The following is a 23,420-nucleotide window of genomic DNA, read 5'->3' on the forward strand; positions in this document are numbered from 1 at the left end:
TTAACCAGAGCACTGCTCAGCTCTGGCCTATGGTGGTGTGGGGAATTGAACCTGGGACCTTGGAGCCTCAGGCATGGGAGTCTTTTACATAACCATTATGCTGTCTCCCCAGCCCTGTAGGTTCTTTTATTTTCTTTAATATTTATTTATTTATTTATTTCCTTTTGTTGCCCTTGTTGCTTTATTGTTGTTGTTATTGATGTTGTTATTGTTAGATAGGACAGAGAGAAATGGAGAGAGGAGGGGAAGACAGAGACGGGAGAGATAGTGACTCTCATACAGGTGGGAAGCCCCGGTCTGGAACCAGGATCCTTACGCTATTCCTTGAGCTTTGCTCCACCTGCACTTAACCCGCTGCGCACCCGACTCCCCCTTCAGGTTTATTCTAACCTTGGGCCCCTCCATTATTTATTTATTTATTTATTTATTTATTTATTTATTTATTTATTTATTTCCTTCTTGTTGCCCTTGTTTTTGTTGTTGTTGTAGTTATTATTGTTGTTACTGATGTCGTTGTTGTTGGATAGGACAGAGAGAAATGGAGAGAGGAGAGCAAGACAGGAAGAGAGAAAGAGAGAAACCTGCAGACCTGCTTCACCGCTTGTGAAGCGACTCCCCTGCAGATGGGGAGCTGGGGGCTCGAACCGGCTTGGCCACGCTGGTCCTTGCCCTTTGAGCATGTGTGTTTAACCCGCTGTGCTACTGCCCCTCCATCTTTGAGTTCCCTCTAACTTCTTCACCCTGATTCTTTACAAGTTTGCTATCAGTGACAACAGTTGGCTCTCACTTCTTTCTCCTTTAGGGAAAAGCAACAGTCTAAATTTACTAAGTCTAAGGCTCTTGCATGTTCCCTGCCGTCCTTTGCCCCACTATTTATAGCCAGGCTAATTTTGGGTAGCCAGTCTCTCTCTTGCTCTCACTCTCTGTCCTTCCATGTTCCTTCTCTGGCTGGTGAGGTGATTTCTCAAATATTTGGACAGAGGAGATCAGGAGCAGATTCTTGGCAAGAGATTTCATCCTTGGCTTTAGTGGGAGCTGGTGGACTGGACGTGGAGGAAGGCAGAAGCTGCAGGTGCACCAAGGAAGGCAGCTGGGGCTCTAGAGGCATTCTGACTCTGGTTGAAGGTCTGGGCCAAGGGTTTGGAGTACCGAGTTCTATTCTGATTTGATTACCTTGAATTCTTATGTCAGATCTAGTGTCTGGGACTCATAGAGAAATGGTCTGGAAAAAGCATGCCTGGGGGTTAATAAAAGTCAAATCCTGATGTGAGCCTGATGGCAACATTTTTAAAAAAGAATTTATTTATTTATGAGAAAGATAGGAGGAGAGAGAAAGAACCAGACATCACTCTGGCATATGTACTGCTGGGGATCAAACTCTGGACCTCATGCTTGAGAGTCCAAAGCTTTACCGCTGCGCAACCTCCCAGACCACAGCTGCTGGCAGCATTTGTATCTCCTTGATGGCATCTGTTCAGAGGTGTGTTCATCTCCTGATGGGGGGGGGGGTGATGAGGGATTTCACTCATGCAGTGTTGCAAAAATGGAATATGTAGTAACCTACCCAAGAAGGACTCTCCCAGCACCAAGTGCAGTGAGAGTCCCTCTCTGACATCATTAACATTTTAATAGTATAATCCTGGCTAAAGAAATAGGAGAGGAATCTGCAAAATAGTTATCTGAGTAGTGCACCTACTTTATCATGTATTCAATCCAGGTTTGAGCCCAGACCCACCACACTGGAAGAAACTTCAGTGTTGTGGTCTTTCCCTCTGTCTGTTTCTATTTTTCTGTTTGAAAATAGTTGGGCTGGAGTGGTAAAGCCCTGGCAATGCCAAGGAAAAAAGTAAGAGAGGGCCAAAAAATAGCTCACTTGGATAGCTTACTGTTTTACCATGTTTGTGGCCCACATTTGAGTCTGGCCTCTGTCACATTGAAGGAAGATTTGGTGTTGTGGTTTCTTCCTTTGTCTTTCTCTCTGTCTCTATCTGAAAAAGTGAGCTTGGAGTGGTGGTTGGGGCTTAACCAGGATCTCCATAGGGACCTACACTAGTTTCCCCTTTCCTTCGCCTTCCCCTAGGCTGACCCTTGGAAATGACCAGTAGAGAGAGAGAGAATGGAGAGAGAGAGATGAGAGAGAGAGAGAGAGAAAGAGAGAGAGAGAGAGAGAAGAAACAGGAGGTAGGACACATATAGTGGCTTTTAGTTTTTCATTATTTATTTGTTTATTTATTCATTCATATATGTATTTATTTATTTTTGCCTTCATGATTATCGCTGGGGCTTAGTGCTGACAGTATGAATCCACTGCTCCTTGGGGGGGCATTTTGTTTCCATTTTATTGGATAGGACAGAGAGAAATTGGGAGGGGAGGGGGAGATAGAGAGGGGGAGAAAAAAGATAGACATCTGCAGACCTGCTTCACTGCTTGTGAGGTGATGCTCTGCAGGTGGGCAACTGGGAGTCTCCGACTGGGATCCTTGCGCAGATGCTTGGGCTTTGTACTTTGCACGCTTAACCTGGTTCGCCACTGCCCGGTCATACTGGGGCTTTCAAAGAATAGGAGGGAGAGTAAAGACTCTTAAGGCTATTGATAGCATGATGGTTACTCAGGAACAACCGTATGAAGATTCCAAGGGATAGACACAAAAAGGGGACAAGGGGACAAAAACAGAGTTTGGGTGGAGATGAAACCAGAGAGTGAGAGAGAAGGGAGAGACGGGTAAGTAGAAATCCCTAAGACCAGCACATAATCAAGAGAACTAAGAAGGAGAGGTGGCAGCAAGCAGGCTTCTAGTTGTGCCAAGTTATTTCCTATCTCTCCTCCTGGCCCCATTTCTGGACTGGAGTTATAAATAGCAGAGTTGGAAAATGTTCTCACTCTCTTGCTTCTGTTTCAGCCTAGGGGAAGGAAGACAAGGGGGAAACTTGTATGTGTCCCTGTGGAGATTCTGGGGAAACCCCAACCACCAGATCCTACCCTGGGCCAGCCTCGGATGCTTCTCCGTGCAAACTCACTCCTGGTTTGAGGGTGGAAATGTAAGGCCCTGGGAGGGTCTAGGAGCTCCGGGCAGCCTTCCTAGCCCTGGCCCTCCAGGGCCCAGGTTCTTCCATCTTTGCCTTCTTCAACTTTTTCTTTTCCTCTTAGCTTAATTTTCATCTTTTTGGTTCCTTTTTTTTCCTTTCTTCACTTTCAGTTCATTCTTTGTTCATCAAAACTCTTGCCTTTTCTCTCTTGCTTCTTTCTACCTGCCTCCTTTGCTGTCAGTTCTCCCGTTTTTTTCCCCCCTTCCTGCCTCTTTTTTTCTTCTGTTTTCTGAATGCTGACAATGTGGCCATTGTCACTGCTGGGCTGGGCTGGTAAGTGGTTTGGGTAGCACTTGAGGGATCCATGAGAGAAGGGGGCATTAAGGGACCGCACTGCTCCCAGGTCTGAGACCACTTTCCTTACATCTTCTCTCTTTCTGTCTACATCTTTCTCTTCCCAGACTGTCTTGTAGCCTCACCCACTCCTCCCTCCCTCCCTCCCTCCCTTCTTTCCTCCTCTTCCTTTTTCCTTTATCTCTCTCTCTTTCCCCCAGGCAGAGAAAGTGTGAGAGACCTCAGCACTGAAGCTTCCTTTGGCATGGTGGGGGCCAGGCTTGAACCTAGGTTACACACATGGCAAAGCAGCACACTGCAAGCGAGCTGTTTGCCAATCTTTCTTTAATTAAAAAATGTTTATTTATTTATTAATGAAAGAGAAAGAGAGAATCTTAGCATCATTCTGACACATGTGATGCTGGGGATCGGAATCATATTGAGAACCTTGTGCTTGAGAGTTCAACACTTTATCCATTGTACCACTTCTTGGATAGCCATTTTAATTTTTTTTTTCCTCCAGGGTTTTTGCTGGGGCTCGGTGCCTGCACCATGAATCCACCGCTCCTGGAGGCCATTTCCCCCCCCTTCTTATCCTTGTTGTTGTAGCCTTGTTGTGGTTATTATTATTGCCATTGTTGATGTTGTTTGTTGTTGGATAGGACAGAGAGAAATGGAAGAGAGGAGGGGAAGACAGAGAGGGGGAGAGAAAGACAGACACCTGCAGACCTGCCTCACCGCCTGTGAAGAGACTCCCCTGCAGGTGGGGAGCCGGTGGCTCGAACCGGGATCCTTACGCCCGACCCCCCATTTTTATTTTTTAAATAAAATTTTACTGATTTATTATTGGGTTGAAATACCATAAAAAATTTGGATTGCAGTGTCACAATGCACCACTGTATTTTCTTTATCATTTCATTTCATTTTTTATTTTTTTTACCAGAGCACTGCTCAGCTATAGTTTATGGTGGTACAGGGGATTGAACCTGGGACTTTGGTGCCTCAGGCAGGAGGGACTCTTTGCCTTCTACCCCTGCCTCACGCTTCAGTATTTCTACGTCCCTTTGCACTCACTACCAAAGTTCTAGGGTCATCTCATATCAAAAAGGTCTTTCTACCCATTCCTCCCACCACTCACCACTTTCCATCTGGAAACTTCCATAGTCTGCAGAGTCTAAGAATTAGTCAAGTGTTTTATTCTGGTATTTATATCCCACAAATGAGTGAAACGATCAGCAACTGTCTATCACTTTCTGCTGTTTCACTTAACATGATCACCTCAAATCCCATCACAAGAGGCAAGATTTTATCTTTTTTCCTTCCTTTTAATTTCAGCTAGAGAGAGACAGGGTGGGGGTAAAGAGGAGGAGAGACACCACAGTACTAATCTACCTGTCTTGGGTTTTCCCCACACTGTGTGCATGGTGCGTCTATGTGGTGCTGGGGGTTAGAACTGAGATCGTCCCACATTGTAAAGGGGGGATATGTCCAGGTCCACGATTTCGTCTTTACCCTTTTTTTCTTCCTTTCTCCCTTCCTTCCTTCTTTCCTTCCTCCATTCCTTCCTTCCTTCCTCTCTTTCTTTCTTTCTTGCCGCCAGGGTTATCGCTGGGACTCCGTGCCTGCACTATGAATCCACTGCTCCTGGTGGCCATTTCCCCCCCCCCCCCCTTTCTATTTTTACTTGACAGAAAAGAGAGAAATCCAGAAGGGAGGGGAGATAAAGAAGGGGAGAGAGATAGACACCTGCAGACCTGCTTCACCCTTAGTGACCTGCAGGTGGGGAGTGGGGACTTAAACCTGGGTCCTTGCCCTTTGTACTCTGTGCTTAACTGGGTGTGCCACTGCCTGGCGCCCCCTCCTTCTCTTTCTTCCTGCTTTCAAAAAGGTTTTATTGAGGGTCAGGCAGTAGCCCGGGGGTTAAGCGCACATGGTGCAAAGCGCAAGGACCGGTATAAGGATCTCGGTTCGAGCCCCGGGCTTCCCACCTGATGTGGGGTCCCTTCACCTTCGGTGAAGCAGGTCTGCAGGTGTCTGTCTTTCTCTCCCCATCTCTGTCTTCCCCTCCTCTCTCCATTTCTCTCTGTCCTATCCAGCAGCAACAACAGCAATGACAACAATAGTAATAACAACAACAACAAGGGTAGTAACAATGGCAACAAAATGGGAAAAATGGCCTCCAGGAACAGAGGATTCATAGTGCAGGCACCAGCAACCACCCTGGAGGCAAAAAAAAAAGGTGTTATTTACATACTGACAGCAGATAGAGTGGTAGGATTTGAGAGAGGGAGAAAGAAAACCAGAGCAACACCCTGGCACAGGGAATGCTGGCGATTGAACTCCTTCATCACTCTCATTTGAGTGCCACCTTCCAACACCCTCCCAACTATTAATCTTTCTTTTTAAACTTTATATATATATGTATATTATTTTCCCTTTTGTTGCCCTTGTTTTTTTATTATTGTTGTAGTTATTATTGTTGTTATTGATGCCATCGTTGTTGGATAGAATAGAGAGAAATGGAGAGAGGAGGGGAAGACAGAGAGGGGGAGAGAAAGACAGACACCTGCAGACCTGCCTCACCGCCTGTGAAGCGACTCCCCTGCAGGTGGGAAGCTGGGGGCTTGAACCGAGATCCTTATGCCTGTCCTTGCGTTTCGCGCCACGTGCGCTTCACCCGCTGCTCTACTGCCCATTCATCTTTTTAAACAGCGGGTAGCATTCCATTTGTTCTGTACCGCCGCCTCTTGATGCAGTCATTCGGGATGGATATTGAGGCTTAGCTTCCTCCGTTTCTAGTCTCCGAATGTCCTCTCTCTGCACCCCTTCCTGTCTGCCCCTTCCAAGGAGCCGCCTCCACCCCTGGCTGGTCTGGACGTGGGGGGAGCGGGGTGGCGCCGGTTTGTGCTGGAGGAAAGCGTGGGGGACACTGTTCGAAGCCAGCCCCCTGCCAAGCCTCGCGGACCTCATTCTGGCTCCCTTGTCCCTGGCGGCCTCCACCTGCAGCGGGCGCCGGGCGGGCCGTGGGCGGGCCCGGGCGCCCCTGGGCGTGGCGACCCCCCTGGGCGTGGTGGCCTGGCGTTGTGCGCTGAGCTGTCGCCTCTGCAGTCGCCGGGACCAGTGCAGAGGCAGCCAAGCGTCTGGAGAGGGGTGGCGAGAAGAAAGACTGGGCTACCCCGAAAGATCAGCGAGACCCGGAGGCCAGAGACCGCTCCTTGGAAGACGTGGGACTTGGGGCGCGAATTTCCTTGCCCTCTCGGGACGCGCGCGGGGTACCCTCTCCATGGCCGGGGTTCCCAGGCGCGTTCGTTGGGGCGCCCCCGCGATTTTCTACCTTGTGGGACCCCTGCTGTACGGCCTGCTCTTGCCAGGGACTCTCGCCTTTAATCTGGACGTGATGGGCGCCCTGACCAAGGAGGGCGAGCCGGGCAGCCTCTTTGGCTTCTCTGTGGCTCTGCACCGCCAGTTACAGCCGCGACCCCAGAGCTGGTGAGTCACCGCACCCACCCGAGCCAGTCCCCTTCGTCCCTCGGACTGTCCACAACCAGCCCACTCCTCAAGCCAGATCCTGCTGAGACTCCTGCCTTGGGCATGAGCTGGAGAGAAAGATGCTTGTCTGGTCAGGAACAGCATCTACTTTGATCTTTTTCCTTCAACTTGCATCCCTGCTGCAGTCCTGAGCTCCGTGGTTCCCTTGGCCCTTCAGTCTGGGAGACACCCCATGCCCCCAGCATTTTCTCTCTGCTCAGGGACGGAGCAGAGGGACAGGATACAGAGGTTGAAGGTGCCCCGGGAGGGAAGGAGGGAGAGAGGGCGGGATGGAGTGCAGACTCCAGAAATAACTTTCTGCAGGACATTGCCTGTGGGATGAATGGAGGCCACTGGGAGGTCCGGAGAGGTCGGCCCTTTTTGTGATTCTGGACCCGGGGACCGTGGGAACAGAGGGAAAGGACCAGGGACGGTCTGGTGACAGTGCTGCAAAAAACAAAGTTCCAAAAGTTGCAGCAGCAGACCCAGGAGAGACCCAGAGCGAGGTTCAGGAGGGCTGCTGGCCAGCATCTTCCTGCTCAGGAAATTCCCAGCCCCCGAGATCTCAACAGAGGGGGAAGGAAAGGGAGGAGTGAGGAGCAGAGCATCATTCTAATTCTTTTCTGATCAGTTCAGGGCCCGTGGGAGATGGGCTACACTTGTACAGCCTGTGATTGTCATGCTTCCATGCGTTGCTAGCTGCAGTGACACGTCTCTTCAAAGGAGACATAAGGGGAAGAAAGCTTCCCACCCCCTTCTGCCTAGGGGGACTTTCCTCTGCTAGAGCAGCACCTGGGCCACACTAAGTGTCCATTATTGGGATCAATGCCATCCACTGGGACTGTTTTCCCCTAGATCTTGCTGGCCTGGGGGCAGACAGGAGGGACAGCAGCTCATTTCTTTGCCCTGATTCAGGGCTGGTGGTGGGAGCTAGTGTTAATCTTTCTTTTTTCCATTATCCCGTTCATCAGGGAGCAGAGTCAGTGGTCCCCTAAACTTTGAGAGGGATAGAAATAACAGCTGACTTCTCCAGCCTCTTTCTCCTGTCTCTTTCCCTCCCTCCTCCTTCCATCTGCCAGAGCTCCAGGACTGGAGGCCTTTTTAGGACATGCTGAACTCTCCAAGCTATTTCCAGGCAAATTCTAGGTTATTTTTAATAGCATGGTCTCTTGTCATCTCTCCCCCCAACCTCCTCTCTGAAGGTGGCCCCTGGTTCTTTCTCCCAGACCCAAATTGGGGGCATACCCAGGGGGCTGACTGTCTAATCCTGCTTGTGCTCCAGCAGGGGGTGCTCTGCTGCCTGGTGGCACCCCAGAGGTCAGGTACCTTGCTGTGTCCCTAGCTTTTTTTTTTTTATTATTATTTTATTTATTATCTTTACTTATTTATTGGATAGGGACAGTTAGAAATCAAGAGGAAGGGGGAGACAGAGAGGGAGAGAGACAGAAAGACACCTGCTATCCTGCTTCACCTCTCGCAAAGCCCTCCCCCTACATGTGGAGACTGGGGGCTCGAACCTTGAGCATTGCAACATGCACATTCAACCAGGTATGCCACCACCTGGCCCCTGTGTCCCTAGCTTTTGAGTTGTAATGCTGGGTGGTTGAAAAGACCTCCCTTATTTCTGATGTCTTGCAATCTGGCCCCCTTCCCTCCCCCAAGATGTGGAAGTCTTACCTTTTTGCTTTATGGTTTCCTTCCTTCTCCTTTCTTCCTCATTCTTCTTAATTACCACTATCACTGTGGCTCAGTGCTTCTCTGACAATCTACTTCTCCTAGTAACCAATCTCCACCCCCTTTCCTTTTCTTTTATTTGACAAGACAGAAATTGAGAGGGGAGGGGGAGATAGAGATAGAGAGTTCAGGGGTAGATAGCATAATGGTTATGCAAAGAAACTTTCATACCTGAGCTCTGAAGTCCCAGGTTCAATCTCCTGTACCACCATAAACCAGAGCTGACCAGTGCACTGGTTAAAAATAAAAGAGAGAGAGAGACAGAGACACCTGCAGTACTGCTTCACCACTTGTGAAGTTCCCCCCCCCCCGCAGGTGAGAAATGGGGGCTTGAACCCAGGTTGTGACACAAGGTAACATGTGCACTCAACTGGGTGCACCACCCATCACCCTTCTCAGTGGTTTCAATCTTCTTATTTACCCCAGCTATATACCGGAGATAAAGCAGAGTACCACAATACAGAGTTGTGGGGATTAAGAGAACTAGTTCCCTTTCTTTCTCCTTCCCTCCTTCTTCTCTTCCTTCCTCCCCTTCCTCCCTTCTCTCTCTCCTTTTCTTCCATGGAGTCAGGACCTTGCATTTGTGAGATTTCACTGTTCTGTGCAGTTTTTTTTCCCCGTCCATATAGAAAGACCAGAGAGAAAGACAAATGCACAGAGAGACACCACAGCACTGAATTTCCTCCAGTGCCATTGCATCTCCCATGTGGTGCTGGGACTGGACTGAGGCTGCATGCATGACAAGGCAAAGACTATACACATGAGCTATCTCTATGGCCCTCAAAAAAGGCTCTCAATATGTGTCAAGTACTTGAAATAGCCGACAGTGAGTGCCACAAAAATGAAGGGCCTATTCTTGTATTGTGATCACCAGAGCTAGAGGATTTCTTTAGTGTCTTGCAGACAGCCTGGAACCAAAGCTTTGGCTGGAGCACCCCCAGTACTGAGCCAATCTTAGGTCAAGCACTCCCCAGAGTCAAGCTACCCAGATTGAGAGTCAGAGAGGGCTGGGTTGAGTTGGAGCCTGGAATGTGGGGAGAACCTAGAGATGAGGTAACAGTGGCCCATTCCTTCACCTCCACTCAGCCTGGCTCCCAGAGAATCCCTCTGCTCCCAGCCACCGACGTGTTTTTGCTTTTCTCTCTCCCTTGGCTGCAGCTGTGGCTACTGTTTTGTCCAGAGGCCTGGGGTGGCCAGGGTTCATGGGATGAAGTCAGGAAGGAGTGGGGAGGGGGCTGAGGTGGAGGCTGTGTGTGGGAACTCTCCTTCCAGCATGGGCTGGTCCATTCTCACCAATAGGAGGGCTCAGCATAGCTTCTTTCCTCATACACACCTTGCTTGGCCCTTCTCTCACCTTCCTCTTGATCTCTAAGGGAGATGTGAGCACTGAACATCCACTGTTAGCATCTTCTTGTGCTGCACTGTGCTCAACCAGCAGAGGCTTGGGTGTCTTTATAAGGACGTAGAAGGTGGGGGCTCAGCAGCTGGGAGGTGGCTCAGTGGCAGAGCTCTGGACTTGCATGTGTAAGGTCCCAGGTTCAAGTCTCAGCACTACATATGCCAGTGCGATACTTTAGTTTTCTCTCTGCCTTGATAAATAAATACATATTTGAAAAAAAAAGCACATGGAGATGGGCAGTGGCACACCCCGTTGAGTGCTTATGTTATTGCCCCTGTCCCCACCTGGCAGGGAAGGTTTGTGAGCAGTGAAGCAGTACTCTCCTTCTCTATCTCCCCCTCCCTTCCCAGTTTCTCTCTGTCCTATCACATAAAAAAGAAAGAACAAAAAATAAAATAAATAAATAAATAAAAAGGAAACTGGGGGAGTCAGGTGGTAGTGCAGCGGGTTAAGTGCACGTGGCACAAAGCACGAGGACTGGCATAAGGATCCCGGTTCGAGCCCCCGGCTCCCCACCTGCAGGGGAGTCGCTTCACAGGCAGTGAAGCAGGTCTGCAGGTGTCTGTCTTTCTCTCTCCCTCTCTGTTTTCTCCTTCTCTCTCCATTTCTCTCTGTCCTATCCAACAATGACAACATCAACAGCAACAACAATAATTACTACAACAACAATGAGAAACAACAAGGGCAACAAAAGGGAAAATAAATAAGTAAATGTAAAAAAATAAAAAAAGGGAGTCAGGCGGTAGCGCAGTGGGTTAAGTGCACGTGACGCAAAGTGCAAGGACCGGCTAAGGATCCGGGTTCAAGCCCCTGGCTCCCCACCTACAGGGGCATCGCTTCACAGGCGGTGAAGCAGGTCTGTAGGTGTCTATCTTTCTCTCCCTCTCTCTGTCTTCCCCTCCTCTCTCCATTTCTCTCTGTCCTATCCAACAACGACGACAACAATAATAACTACAACAATAAAACAACTAGGGCAACAAAAGGGAATAAATAAATATTAAATAAATATAAAAAAAATTAAAAAAAAGGAAATTGGACACTGGGAGCTGTGGATTCATTGTGCAGTCACTGCGTCCCAGCAATAACCCTGGTGGCAATAAAAAAAAATTTTTTTTTTAAATGATGGGGAGAGGGAAGTATATTTCAGCTCCTCTATTCTCTTTTTTCTCCACCCCTTTTAATTATTTATTATTGGATAGAGACAGAGAGGAAGGGGAGATAGAGAGGGAGAGAGGCAGAGAGACACCTGCAGTCCTGCTTCATGATTTGTAAAGTTTTCCCCCTGCAGGTGGGGACCAGGGGCTTGAACCAAGGTCCTTGTGCATTGTAATATGTGCCCTTAACCAGGTGTGCCACCACCCAGTCCCCTAAAAAGTTTTATTTATTTGTTTAGAAACTTTATTTCTTATCTTTTCCCTTTTGTTGTCCTTGTTGTTTATCATTATTGTTATGATTGTTGTTACTATTGCTGTCACTGTTGTTGGATAGGACAGAGAGAAATGGAGAGAGGAGGGGAAGACAGAGAGGGGGAAAGAAAGATAGACACCTGAAAACCTGCTTTATCACTTGTGAAGTGAACCCCCTGCAGGTGGGGAGCCGAGGCTCTAACCGGGATCCTTATGCCGGTCTATGCGCTTCACGCCATGTGTTCTTAACCCGCTGCGCCACCACCCGACTCCCCAAATTTTTTTTTTAAAGTATATCCTCAGCACACATATCCCGAGGCCTCTGGTGGAGCAGGTGGGAAGATGTATAAGCCAGCCCTGGTCCTTGGAGAGACAAGCAGCTCTGTGTTTAGAGGTAGAGGTGTTGCTGATTTGTTTGATAGTTGGCTACGCCATTGAATTTTTTTCTTTCCTAAACTTTCTTTAATTTAAAAAATATTTTTGCATTGTGGACTTAATTTCAGAGAGAGAGACACACACACACAGAGTGAAGGAGAGACACCACAGCTTCATATCTGTGCAGCTCCCCCTGGATGCTGTGTATGGTGTTCCCAGGTGGTGCTTGGGGTTCCAACTCAGGTCCTTGGACAAAATGTCCAGTCAATAGGATGAACTATCTCCTAGCTCCCTTCCCTTTTTTTTCTTTTTCTTTGCTGTCAATGCTTTGTTGGGGTGTCACTCCTGTGTAATTCTACTATTCCTGGCACACTCTTTTTTTTTTTTTTTTTAGAGAGTGAGTGACAGAGAGGGAGAGAAACAGAAAGGAGAGACACTATGGTGTCTGCTGCTCCAGCATCCATGAAGCTTCCCCTTTGTATGATGCTCCTATGTGGTGACAGGAAGCTTAATCCCAGGTCCTTGTGCGTGGCAAAGTGTGTGCACTACTGGATGAGTCCCTGTCTCCTCTCCTCTCCTCTCCTCTCCTCTCCTCTCCTCTCCTCTCCTCTCCTCTCTTTGTTCTATCTCTTCATTGTGTGACCAGAGTATTGCTCAACTCTGGTTTGTGGTGATACCTGGGGTTGAACCTGGGACGTCAGAACCTCAGAACCTCAAGAATGAAAGTGTTTTTTGCATGACCATTATGCTACACTCATGCCTTCTTTTCTTCTCCTTTTATTTTATTTTATGGCCCCAGAGTTATCACTGGGGCTTGGTGCCAGCACTATGAACTCACTGCTCCTGTTGGCCTTTCGTTATTTTTCCCATTTTACTGGATAGGACAGAGAGAAATTGAGAGTGGAGGGGGCGAAGAGAGGGAGAGAGAAATACACTTGCAGACCTGCCTCACCACTTTGTGAAGTGTCCCTCCTATAGGTGGGCAGCTAGGAGCTCAAACCCAGAGCCCTGTGTTGGTCCTTGCACTTTGCACTATGTGCGCTTAGTTGGGTGTGCCACCACCCGCCCCCCTCTTTTCTTTTCCTATTTAAAGATTTATTTTATTCATATGAGGTAGAGGAAGTTTCATATGAGAGAGAAGAGCGAGAAGTCAGAATACCACTCTTCTTAAAACATTTCTTTATTTATTTAGATGCAGAGAGAGAGAGAGAGAAAGAGAGAGGGGGGGAGAACACTGAAACTTCCTTCAATGCAGTGGGGGCTGGGCTCGAACCTGGGTCATGCACATGGCAAAGCAGTAAAGCACTATCCAAGCTACTTTACCAGCCCCAGAATACCACTCTTGTGCAGGTGTCACTGAGGAGCCTCAGGCATGCAAGCTCCATGTTTTGCCAGTTGAACTATTTTCCCAGCACCCCAGCACAGTCCCCTGTTCTTTCCTCCCACGTCTTCCTTTTCAGCAGTGGTCTTAGTTCTGGAGCTGGGTGGCCACTGGGTGCAGTGGAAGAGGCCTGAGTACTGGGGGAGACAGATGCATATTGAATTTGATATACTGTTATCTGTGAGTGAGTTTCCTCATCGGAAAGGCTGGAAAAGAGTCCTTGTACAGGACTGTGAGGATTAGATGATGGCATCACACACAACTTGCCTAGCCTGGTGCCTGCCACCTAGGCAGAGAATAACCATTGGTTTCTGAGATGCCCAGCATCTACCCTTGGACTGGACCCATAGTGCTGAATAAACATTACTTCCATGTTTCATCAGTGTCTGACACAGGGTGGGGCAGGTGACAGCTTCTCAGTAAGTAAGTTGTTAATGGAAGCCAAAAAGTATGTTCTCTGCTCTGCCACTCCCCACCCCCTTCTGCCTGATCTGACAAGGGATGGCAGCTGCTAAGGGGGGAGGAGGAAGAATTGCGGTCAGGGAGATGGGGCTCTGTGCCCTCCCTTCTCTGCTCCATCTGAGCTGGCACAGTGCCCCTCGGATGCCTGGCTGCAGTACTGCCCCACACAGCTTCGGGCCTCTCTTTCTGGCTAGTGAGATGGAGGCAAGAAGAGTGGGAGAGAGGACAGGGCTTGACCATGTCCCATTTTAGAGACTTTCCTTCTGTGAGGAGAGGATCCTTGTAGCTGGTTGGGTACAATAACCTCACCTCACTCCCCCTTTACTCCTGGCCTGGGGGCTCAGCCCCAGGGGACCTGGGCTGCCTCCATTCCCAGCACAGTCCTCCCCCCCAGGGAAGAAGCCTTGGCTGTGATCATGGAAAATTATCTTGCCAAAAAAGTTGTAGCTGGGAAAGCGCTGTAGGGGAGGTAGGAGAAAAGACTGGAGTGGGGTGAGGGGTGTTGACAGGGTGGGAGGGGAGGGGAAGATCAGGGGCCAGGGGAAGAGAAGGGAGGAAGGGGGAAGGGATTCAGGTTGTGTGTGGGGTCGTGGAGGTAGGGTTGGAGACAGAAATATGCCCCTCACCTCTATGCCAGCTGGGATGGAGGGACTGAAACAACTTTGGGCTTGCTTGGGAGTGAAGGGGTCTTCTGGAGGGAACCACATCTAACCTCTTTCTTTTCTTTTTTTTTTTTTTTACCTCTTTCTTTTTTTTTTAATATTTATTTTATTTATTTATTCCCTTTTGTTGCCCTTGTTGTTTTATTGTTGTAGTTATTATTGTTGTTGTCGTTGTTGGATAAGACAGAGAGAAATGGAGAGAGGAGGGGAAGACAGAGAGGAGGAGAGAAAGATAGACACCTGCAGACCTGCTTCACCACCTGTGAAGTGACTCCCCTGCAGGTGGGGAGCCGGGGTTCGAACCGGGATCCTTATGCCGGTCCTTGTGCTTTGCGCCACCTGCGCTTAACCCGCTGCGCTACAGCCCGACTCTCATCTAACCTCTTTCTTGGCTCCCAAAACTGTAGCCTGGGCTACTTCCTTGTGTGGGGTCTGGACTACTGTTTGGCTCCCAGCATTCCTGGCATTTCTGGGAGGATTCAGCTGGACTAGGGTGGGGAGGAGGGCAGAGCTTGGGGTCAGGGTGGGAAGGCCTGCTTGAAAACAGGTGTTGGGAACAGGCGGTTCTTTCAAATCAGCAGCAGTGGCCAAGTCTGGCATGTGTGTACACATGTGTGTCTTTGCGTATGGTGAACCCTCATACAGACAATATCTGAGTGTATCATGTGGCGATTTTATGGCCTAGTATATGGTAATTTTGACTTTGCGCAAGCACAATCACTAGGAAAAATGCATTCTGGTCTTTCTTTCAACATCTTCTTGGTCCAGAGGGGCTGGGGCTGTGGCTGGGCGGTTCTGAAGAAGTAGAGCACTCTGGCCTCTAACTCCTCTCCCCTCCCATCGTACAGGCTGCTGGTGGGTGCTCCCCAGGCCCTGGCTCTGCCCGGACAGCAGGCGAATCGCACTGGAGGGCTCTTTGCCTGCCCCCTCAGCCTGGAGGAGAATGACTGCTACAGACTGAACATGGACCCAGGAGGTGTGGGCCCTGCGGGGATGGAGAGAGGGAGCATGTGAGGAAGGGAGGGGAGGAGAGGACTTCTCCTCTTCCATCCTCTGACTCCCAGTGTCCTGCTTTCAGTGGACTTACAGAAGGAGAGCAAAGAGAACCAATGGTTGGGAGTCAGTGTTCGGAGCCAGGGGCCTGGCGGCAAGATTGTTGTAAGTACCTTTTGTGACTGTAGCAGGGTTGAACAGATGCTCTTACAGGATGCAGTTGGGCATACCATGTGATGATCTGATCCCTGGACCTCAGGGAGCTTGGGGAGTAAGAGTGTTTTTATAGGGAGTCGGGCGGTGGCACAGCGGGCTAAGCACAGGTGGTGCAAGTTCAAGGACCAGTCTAAGGATCCCGGTTCGAGCCCCCGGCTCCCCACCTGCAGGGGAGTCGCTTCACAGGTGGTGAAGCAGGTCTGCTGTTGTCTATCTTTCTCTTCCCTTCTCTGTCTTCCCCTCCTCTCTTCATTTCTCACTGTACTTTCCAACAATGATGACATCAATAACAACAACAATAACTACAACAATAAAACAACAAGGGCAACAAAAAGGGAATAAACAAATAAATATTTAAAAAGAGCGTTTTTTATAAATTAAAAAATCACCTACCTACCTATTCTGTTGCCTGGGGGTTGGGCCACAGAAAGCTGATTCAGTGCTTGATCATGTCTTGGAAAAGAACTTCAGGATATAAACTCCTAAGTAAGAGTAGAAGCTTATTAGGTAGGAACAGGCAGGGAAAGGGTGAGATGAGATTGCAAGTAAGTGGCAGCATAACCCAGGAGTGGGTAGACAGGAAAGAAAGGTCCTTCACTGAGGCCTGGAGACCCTTGGGCTCTCGGGTTTCTTCCTCTCCCCCTAGTCCCCTTCTCCCCCTCTTTTCTAGTTAAGATTTATTTATTTCATGGGTCAGATCATGCATTTGAGAGATAGGGATGGGGGCAGGGCAGAAATCTGGCATATTTGTTGCCAGGGATTGAACTCAAGACCTCATTTTTGAAAGTCCAGAGCTCTACCACTATGCTACCTCCCTGGCCATTCCTTCTCCTTGTTTGTGAATGGTTGATTCAAAAACGGACAGACTGGGTATTTTGTGAGTCACTGATTGAGCTCACGTGATGTAACTGAGCTCACATGATTATGACTAGGTTCTGGATACTAGGCCCCCCCCATCTTAGTTCTAGTGTTGCCACATGGTCCCCTCTATCTTGGGGCTGCTTTTACTGTGACCTATTGCCACACTCTAATGATGTGACAGTATAGGTTCATCAAGCACAGCTCGTGTACCAATCTGGTGAGGGCTGTCATATGACAGAGGCTGTGAGGGTGTGGATGCAGGGAATGTGGAAAATCTATGTACCCTCTTCTTAATTTTGTTATGAATTTGAAACTAACAATAACATTTGTTAAAAAAATAAAACTACCAAAAACCCCATCTGATCACCTATCCACCTGATCATTTCTCAGACTCTTTTTGTTATTATCTTCTGGGCTTCACTGCTGTGGGCTCACTTTATCAGAAAGAGCGAGACAGACAGTAGAGGGACACAGATAGAGAAAGAAAGAGGGGGAAAGGAAAAGGAGAGACAGACAGACAACAACATTGAAACTTCATTCAGTGCAGTGGGAGCCAGGCTTGAATCTGGGTTATGTACATGGTAAAGCATTACATTATCCAAGTGGCTTATTTTGTTGGTCCACCATTTGTCAAACTATTTTTTTTTTCTTAGTGGTGTGGGGGATTGGATTGAACCTGGGACTTTGGAGCCTCAGGCATGAGAATCTGTTTGCATAATCATTATGCTGTCTCCTCCACCCCTTGACAAACTTGAGAAGTTTTTAACTATCAGACACTTCATTACTGAGCGATAGCATGGAAAGACAGAAAGATGAAAAAGCCTCATCTATGCCTTGGATCACCCACTGCATGGTTATGGAGATTCTCATCCTGTTATTTTTTTGTGTATATTCCTCTCAGTGTGCGTATTGCTTATTGTCACGCACAAACAGTAATAATAATTCAAGTCACTATGGAATAGAATATGGTTAGTGGGAAAGTGAGTGATAGAGTTCTCAATCTATAAAAGTTCAAGGAAAGAGCAGAGAGAAAATACTGTGTTCCGGTGGGAGGTTCTGAGGCCAGCTTCCAAGAGTAAGTGATACCTGGCACATGCATAAAGGAGGACCTTCTTTGCAGGCGAGGCAGTGGCCCTCACAATGGTCCAGAGGCAAGGCCGAGCTCGGCATGTTGGGGATGAGGCACATGCATCCTGATGCCTGAGGCTTGGTTTTGGTGTGCCCAGAGAGAATGTGTCAGGGCAGGGGAGCAGGTGCAGGTAGGATGAGGGATTCTGTATGTACTTCCCAGCAAGCTGGAGGTGGAGCTCAAGCAGTGCCTGTGCCTTCGTATGTGTGTGTGAGTGTGCTGGAGGCAGCATGGTTCAAGCAGTTCTTGGCACACAAAGAAGAACAACCTTTCATCCCTTCCCCGCACAGACCTGTGCACATCGTTACGAGTCTCGGCAACGCGTTGGCCATTTCCTAGAGACGCGGGATATGATCGGTCGCTGCTTTGTGTTGAGCCAGAATCTGTCCATCCATGACCTGGACGGTGGGGAGTGGAAGTTCTGTGAAGGGCGACCCCAGGGCCATGAACAGTTTGGGTTCTGCCAGCAAGGCACTGCCGCTGCCTTCTCCCCTGACAGCCACTATATTCTCTTTGGGGCCCCAGGAACCTATAACTGGAAGGGTGAGTCACTGCTTGGGGAAGGGAGAAGGGAACCTAAAAGGCCTCTGACTTCAGAGACGGGGCTGGGGTAGCATGCGACCCAGCATGCCCACGCGTTCACGGCCCAGGAGTCTTGAGCCACCGCTTCCACCCAGTCACACTCGTGCACACGTGGATGGGGGCATCTGCTGTCCGTCGCATGGCCCAGTGTTTCTCACCACGCTAGCATGAGTCCCCACATGCCCTGCCCGGCATGCTCCAGCGCTCCAGCCCACACCTTATCACTCCCACTCCCGTCTCCGCACGCTGCCTCGGGCTGAGCTGACACTTGGTGAGTGGGGTGCCATGTCTGGGGGGGCACCCCTGGGAAGCTTGGGCTGGGGAGGGTGTGGAGAGAGGGCTGGAAAGAAAAGGAGGGGCATTCCCATGCACCAGTCTAAATTGGGGTCCTGACTGAGGGGTGCTCTGGGGCACTAACAGCTCTGTCCTTACAGGCACCGCCAGGGTGGAGCTCTGTGCCCAGGGCTTGTCGGACCTGGCACACCTGGATGACGGGCCCTACGAGGCGGGGGGCGAGAAGGAGCAGGACCCCCGCCTCATCCCAGTCCCTGCCAACAGCTACTTTGGTAGGGAGTCCTCTGTGGCCCGGAGCTGTTCTAACCCTCTGCTCCTCTCTCTTGTTTTCCCTCTCCATGCTCCCACCCTCTCGTCTCTGTCTCTGGCTCTGGTTCTTCCTTCTCTGGTCGACTTGTCTCTTTCATATTCTCTCCCACCACTCCCTCTTCTTCCTTCTTCTCGCCTTTCTGTCCTGCTCTGTCCTCACCCTGTGGCTTCTCTCCTGGGTGTCCCTTCCTGGTGTCTCCACCCTCCCGCCCCCCGCAGGGTTGCTCTTTGTGACCAGCATTGATAGCTCAGACCCTGACCAGCTGGTGTATAAAAGTTTGGACCCCGCTGACCGGCTCCCAGGACCAGCCGGAGACTTGGCCCTGAATAGCTACTTAGGTTTGTAAGCTCCCCCTCATGTCCTACTGGGGCCTAGGGGCTTGACTTGGCCTCCTTTCCTCTTCCTGCCCTCACCCAGGAAAGCATATGTTGGGCCCTAAATACAGAGCTAGGTCCAATATCCAGACCTGAGACCCAAGGGTAACAGGGTGTGGATGTGAGTCTTCCCAGAGGAGGTGTCGGGGGGCTGAGACTATCTGTATGAGGGTAGGGTGGATGGGAAGGAGGCCAGGCCTCCCAAGTCCTTGCTCTGGAGGGTGACTGGTGGCACAGACGCTGCAAAGTCCCTTGCCCTGTCTCATCTGCGTTACCGTGCAGAGGTCCTCATCCTGGGAGCTGCTTGGCTGAATTCGGTTCCTGTGTCCTCTCATCGCCCTTTCGTGAGAACACTTCCTTCCCCTGCTGGGAGGATGACAGCTGGGGGCAAACATGACAGTGGATGGACTCCAGTCACTGCCTTTTAAATCATTTTTTTAGATAGAAACAGTGAGGGAGGGAGAGAGAGATGACAAACAGCACTGAAACTTTCTTCAGTGTGATAGTGACTGGGCTCCAACTTGGATCATGCGCTTGGCAAAGAAACACACTGTGTTTGTTAGTATTATTATTCTTTTAATTTGAAAAAGTATTTATTATTGGATAGAGAGAGAAATTGAGGGGAAAGGGAGACAGAGAGGGGAAGAGACAGAGACACCTGCAGCTCTACTTCACCACTTGTGAAGCTTTTCCCCTGCAGGTGGAGACCGGGGGCTTGAACCCGAGTCTTTGTGCGCTGTAACGTGCGCGCCTGACCAGGTGCGCCACTGCATGGCCCCTAGTATTATTATTTTAAAATATTTTGTTATTATTATTTTAATGGGAGAGACAGAGAGAGAAGATAGAGAGAGACTAGAGCACTGCTCAGCTTTGGCTTATGGTGATACTGGGGATTGAACCTGGGACCTCAGAACCTCAAGCATGGTAGTCTTTTGCACAACCATTATGCTGTCTCCCCAGTCACTTATTTTATTTTTTTAAAGATTTATTTGTTTATGAGAGAGAACCTCATACATTTGCCAGAGCATGACTGGCAAATGTAAAGCCAAGAATTGAAGTTAGAACCTACTCTTGCTTGCAAGTCCAGTTCTACATATATATTTCCCTCATATTATTTGATAGGACAGAGAGAAATTGAGAGAGGAGGGGAGATAGAGAGGTGAGGACACTTCACATGCCATCTCTTAGGCTGATGTTTGCTTATTTGACCAGAGCACTGCTCAGCTCTGGCTTATGATGGTGCTGGGGACTGAATTTGGGATCTTGGAGCCTTATGTATGAGAGTCTTATTGCATAACTTCTATGCTGTTTCCCTAGTCTGCTGCTACTTATTTATTATTATTTTTTAATTTAAATTTTTTTTATTATCTTTATTTATTGGATAGAGACAGCCAGAAATAGAAAGGGAAGGGAGTGACAGAGAGACACCCGCAGCACTGCTTCACCACTCGCAAAGCTTTCCCCCTAATCGTGGGAACTGGGGACTTAAACCCTGGTCCTTGTGCATTGTAATACATGTGCTCAACCACCCAACCCCTGCTACATATTATTTATTTATTTATTTATCATCATCATTATTATTTTTGCCTTCAGGGGTATTGCTGGGGCTCGGTGCCTGCATCATGAAGCCACTGCTCCTGGAGGCCGTTTTTCCCCCTTTTGTTGCCCTTGTTGTTGTAGCCTTGTTGTGGTTATTATTGTTGTTGATGTCGTTCGTTGTTGGATAGGACAGAGAGAAATGGAGAGAGGAGGGGAAGACAGAGAGGGGGAGAGAAAGATAGACACCTGCAGACCTGCTTCACCACCTGTGAAGCGACTCCTCTGCATGTGGGGAGCCAGGGGCTCGAACCGGGATCCTTATGCCGGTCCTTGTGATTTGCACCACGTGCGCTTAACCCGCTGCGTCACTGCCTGACACCCCCTGCTACATACTTTTTAAATGAGAGAGTAAGTATATGAGAGAAAGGGGGAAGGAGAGGGAGAGAGAGAGGGAGAAGAGAGAGGAAGATGGGGAGAGAGAGGCATTAGAGGTGGTGTTGAGGATTCAACCTGGGACCTCTAAGCCTCAGGTTGGCAAGACTAGTCCATTACCTTTGTGCTATCTTTTCTCCACCCCCCAATACTGAGACTGACCTCCTCGTATTTCTCATGCTGAACTCCAGTTTCTGGGTGAGGGAAGGCCTCTTGGCCTCTGGAGGGAGAGGAAGAGCCTCCAGCCTCAGTGGTAACCAATGCGGAGGGTGCCTCCACCCTTAGACTCTGGGCCTGCCAGGTGGGTGCCTGGAGGGGGGAGCTGCCACACAGCTCACTGGTGAGTCAACCCCATCCAGGTTTCTCCATCGACTCGGGGAAGGGTCTGGTGCGTCCAGAGGAACTGAGCTTTGTGGCTGGGGCCCCCCGTGCCAACCACAAGGGTGCTGTGGTCATCCTACGCAAAGATAGTGCTAGTCGCCTGGTGCCTGAGGTTCTGCTGTCCGGGGAGCGCCTGACCTCTGGCTTTGGCTACTCGCTGGCTGTGGCTGATCTCAACAATGATGGGTGAGAGTGGGCACAGGGCAGTGGTGTCTGTGGGAGGCTGGGTCCTGGAGGTATGAGGGGCCTCTGTGCCTCTTCCTGACTCTACTACTCACCTCCACACTGACCATCTCCCTCTCTCCATAGCTGGACAGACCTGCTAGTGGGTGCTCCCTACTTCTTTGAACGCCAGGAAGAGCTGGGTGGTGCCGTGTATGTATACCTGAACCAAGGGGGTCACTGGGCTGGGATTTCTCCTCTTCGTCTCTGCGGCTCCCCCGACTCCATGTTTGGAATCAGCTTGGCCATCTTGGGGGACCTCAACCAAGATGGCTTCCCAGGTATGTTGGGGGAACAGGAAGTCCTGGAAGAGGATGGGCCAAGGCAAAGGGAAGGGGAAGAGGTCAAAGGGAAGACCTGGAGCTCAGGACTCAGTTCTACACTTTGATGTTCACCCATTTTGTGACCTTGGGAAAGTTACTGAACTTCTCTGAGCTAGTAATACCTGCAGAATGGTTGAGAAGATGGAACAAAATATATCTGTATTATATATTACTAGCACTGCTCAGCTCTGGCTCATGGTGGTGCTGGGGCTTGAACCTGGGGCCTCTGGTGCCTCAGGCATGAGAGTCTGTTGTGCTACCAATAGTGCTATCCATCTGGCCCTCAATAACATAGGAAGTATATGATATAGAACTAAGTGACTAAGGGAAAGTGGGGGCATGGTATAACCCTCCACCCCGTGTCTGAGTACCTGTCCTTCATGCCTACAGATATTGCTGTGGGGGCTCCCTTTGATGGAAACGGGAAAGTCTTCATCTACCATGGGAGCAGCCTGGGGGTTGTTGTGAAACCCTCACAGGTGAGAGGAGTGGTTGAGCTGGGGGAAGGGGCATGGATAGAATAAGGGGGTGCAGCAGGCAGGGGAGACGAGAGCAGCGGTGCTGGTGATGCAGGCTGACAGTCTGGTCCCATAGGTGCTGGAGGGCGAGGCTGTGGGCATAAAGACCTTTGGCTACTCCCTGTCAGGAGGCCTTGACATGGATGGGAACCATTATCCTGACCTGCTGGTGGGCTCCCTGGCTGACACTGCTGTGCTTTTCAGGTGAGCCCCTCCCTCTCGCCTTCTCTCCCCTTGAGGTCAGGAGCTCCAAAACTGATTTAGAAACCTCCACACGCCTCCTGTCTCCCCGTGTTCTCAACTCTCCATTATTCCAGGGCTAGACCCGTACTCCATGTCTCCCACGAGGTCTTCATCGCCCCACGGTCCATTGACCTAGAGCAGCCCAACTGCGTGGGTGGCGTCTCTGTCTGGTGAGATGGAACCCTAAGATGGACATGGGCCCTGCTTTTTCTTTGCCGGGTTGGGAGTGGGAGCTAGGGAGGGGGGTAGGTAGGGGAGAGGCCCTGATGGTCCCTGCCTGGCTTAGAAGCTGCTCTTTGCCTCCACAGTGTGGACATAAGGGTCTGTTTCAGCTACATTGCCACTCCCAGCAGCTACAACCCTATTGTGGGTGAGTGGTGCCCACTCCTGTTGTCACCCTCTGTGGCTTCAGGGGCTCGCTGTGAAGCAGAGGGAAGGGATGTGTTGAGTGGCGTCCCAGTTCATTGGCTTCTCTCCTCTTTTGTGCTGCAGCCTTGGATTATGTGATAGATGGAGACACAGACCGGAGGGTCCGGGGCCAGGTCCCCCGGGTGATCTTCCTGAGCCGTAGCCCGGACGACCCCAAACACCAGGCCTCACACACTGTGTGGCTGAATCATCAGCATCACCAAGTCTGTGGAGACACCATGTTCCAGCTCCAGGTGGACACAGGCATCTTTGCCTCTGAGGACCATT

The 23,420-nt window shown here is 49.8% G+C and overlaps 1 protein-coding gene across 7 annotated transcripts in view; it reads left to right on the forward strand.

Moving 5' to 3' along the window:
• The first annotated feature begins 6,417 nt into the window (after positions 1 to 6,417).
• The window catches only part of ITGA7 (integrin subunit alpha 7), a 31,563-nt gene continuing 14,560 nt past the window's right edge, over positions 6,418 to 23,420 (forward strand). The window contains exons 1-13 of one of the 7 annotated variants that reach the window (XM_060195194.1): positions 6,418 to 6,849; positions 15,156 to 15,283; positions 15,386 to 15,465; positions 17,797 to 18,049; positions 18,523 to 18,654; positions 18,911 to 19,030; positions 21,397 to 21,604; positions 21,728 to 21,921; positions 22,354 to 22,442; positions 22,558 to 22,685; positions 22,799 to 22,894; positions 23,033 to 23,094; positions 23,217 to 23,386. In XM_060195194.1, coding sequence (XP_060051177.1) covers positions 6,644 to 6,849; positions 15,156 to 15,283; positions 15,386 to 15,465; positions 17,797 to 18,049; positions 18,523 to 18,654; positions 18,911 to 19,030; positions 21,397 to 21,604; positions 21,728 to 21,921; positions 22,354 to 22,442; positions 22,558 to 22,685; positions 22,799 to 22,894; positions 23,033 to 23,094; positions 23,217 to 23,386 — 1,866 coding nt within the window. In that variant the 5' untranslated portion in view covers positions 6,418 to 6,643. Of the gene's footprint in view, positions 6,850 to 13,870; positions 14,115 to 15,155; positions 15,284 to 15,385; positions 15,466 to 17,796; positions 18,050 to 18,522; positions 18,655 to 18,910; positions 19,031 to 21,396; positions 21,605 to 21,727; positions 21,922 to 22,353; positions 22,443 to 22,557; positions 22,686 to 22,798; positions 22,895 to 23,032; positions 23,095 to 23,216; positions 23,387 to 23,420 lie in introns of those variants that run through there. The other 6 variants (XM_060195192.1, XM_007533369.3, XM_016192686.2 and 3 more) reach the window with 6 other exon arrangements.

This window comes from Erinaceus europaeus, chromosome 7, assembly GCF_950295315.1.
Source record: "Erinaceus europaeus chromosome 7, mEriEur2.1, whole genome shotgun sequence".
NCBI classification, from domain to species: Eukaryota; Metazoa; Chordata; class Mammalia; order Eulipotyphla; family Erinaceidae; genus Erinaceus; species Erinaceus europaeus.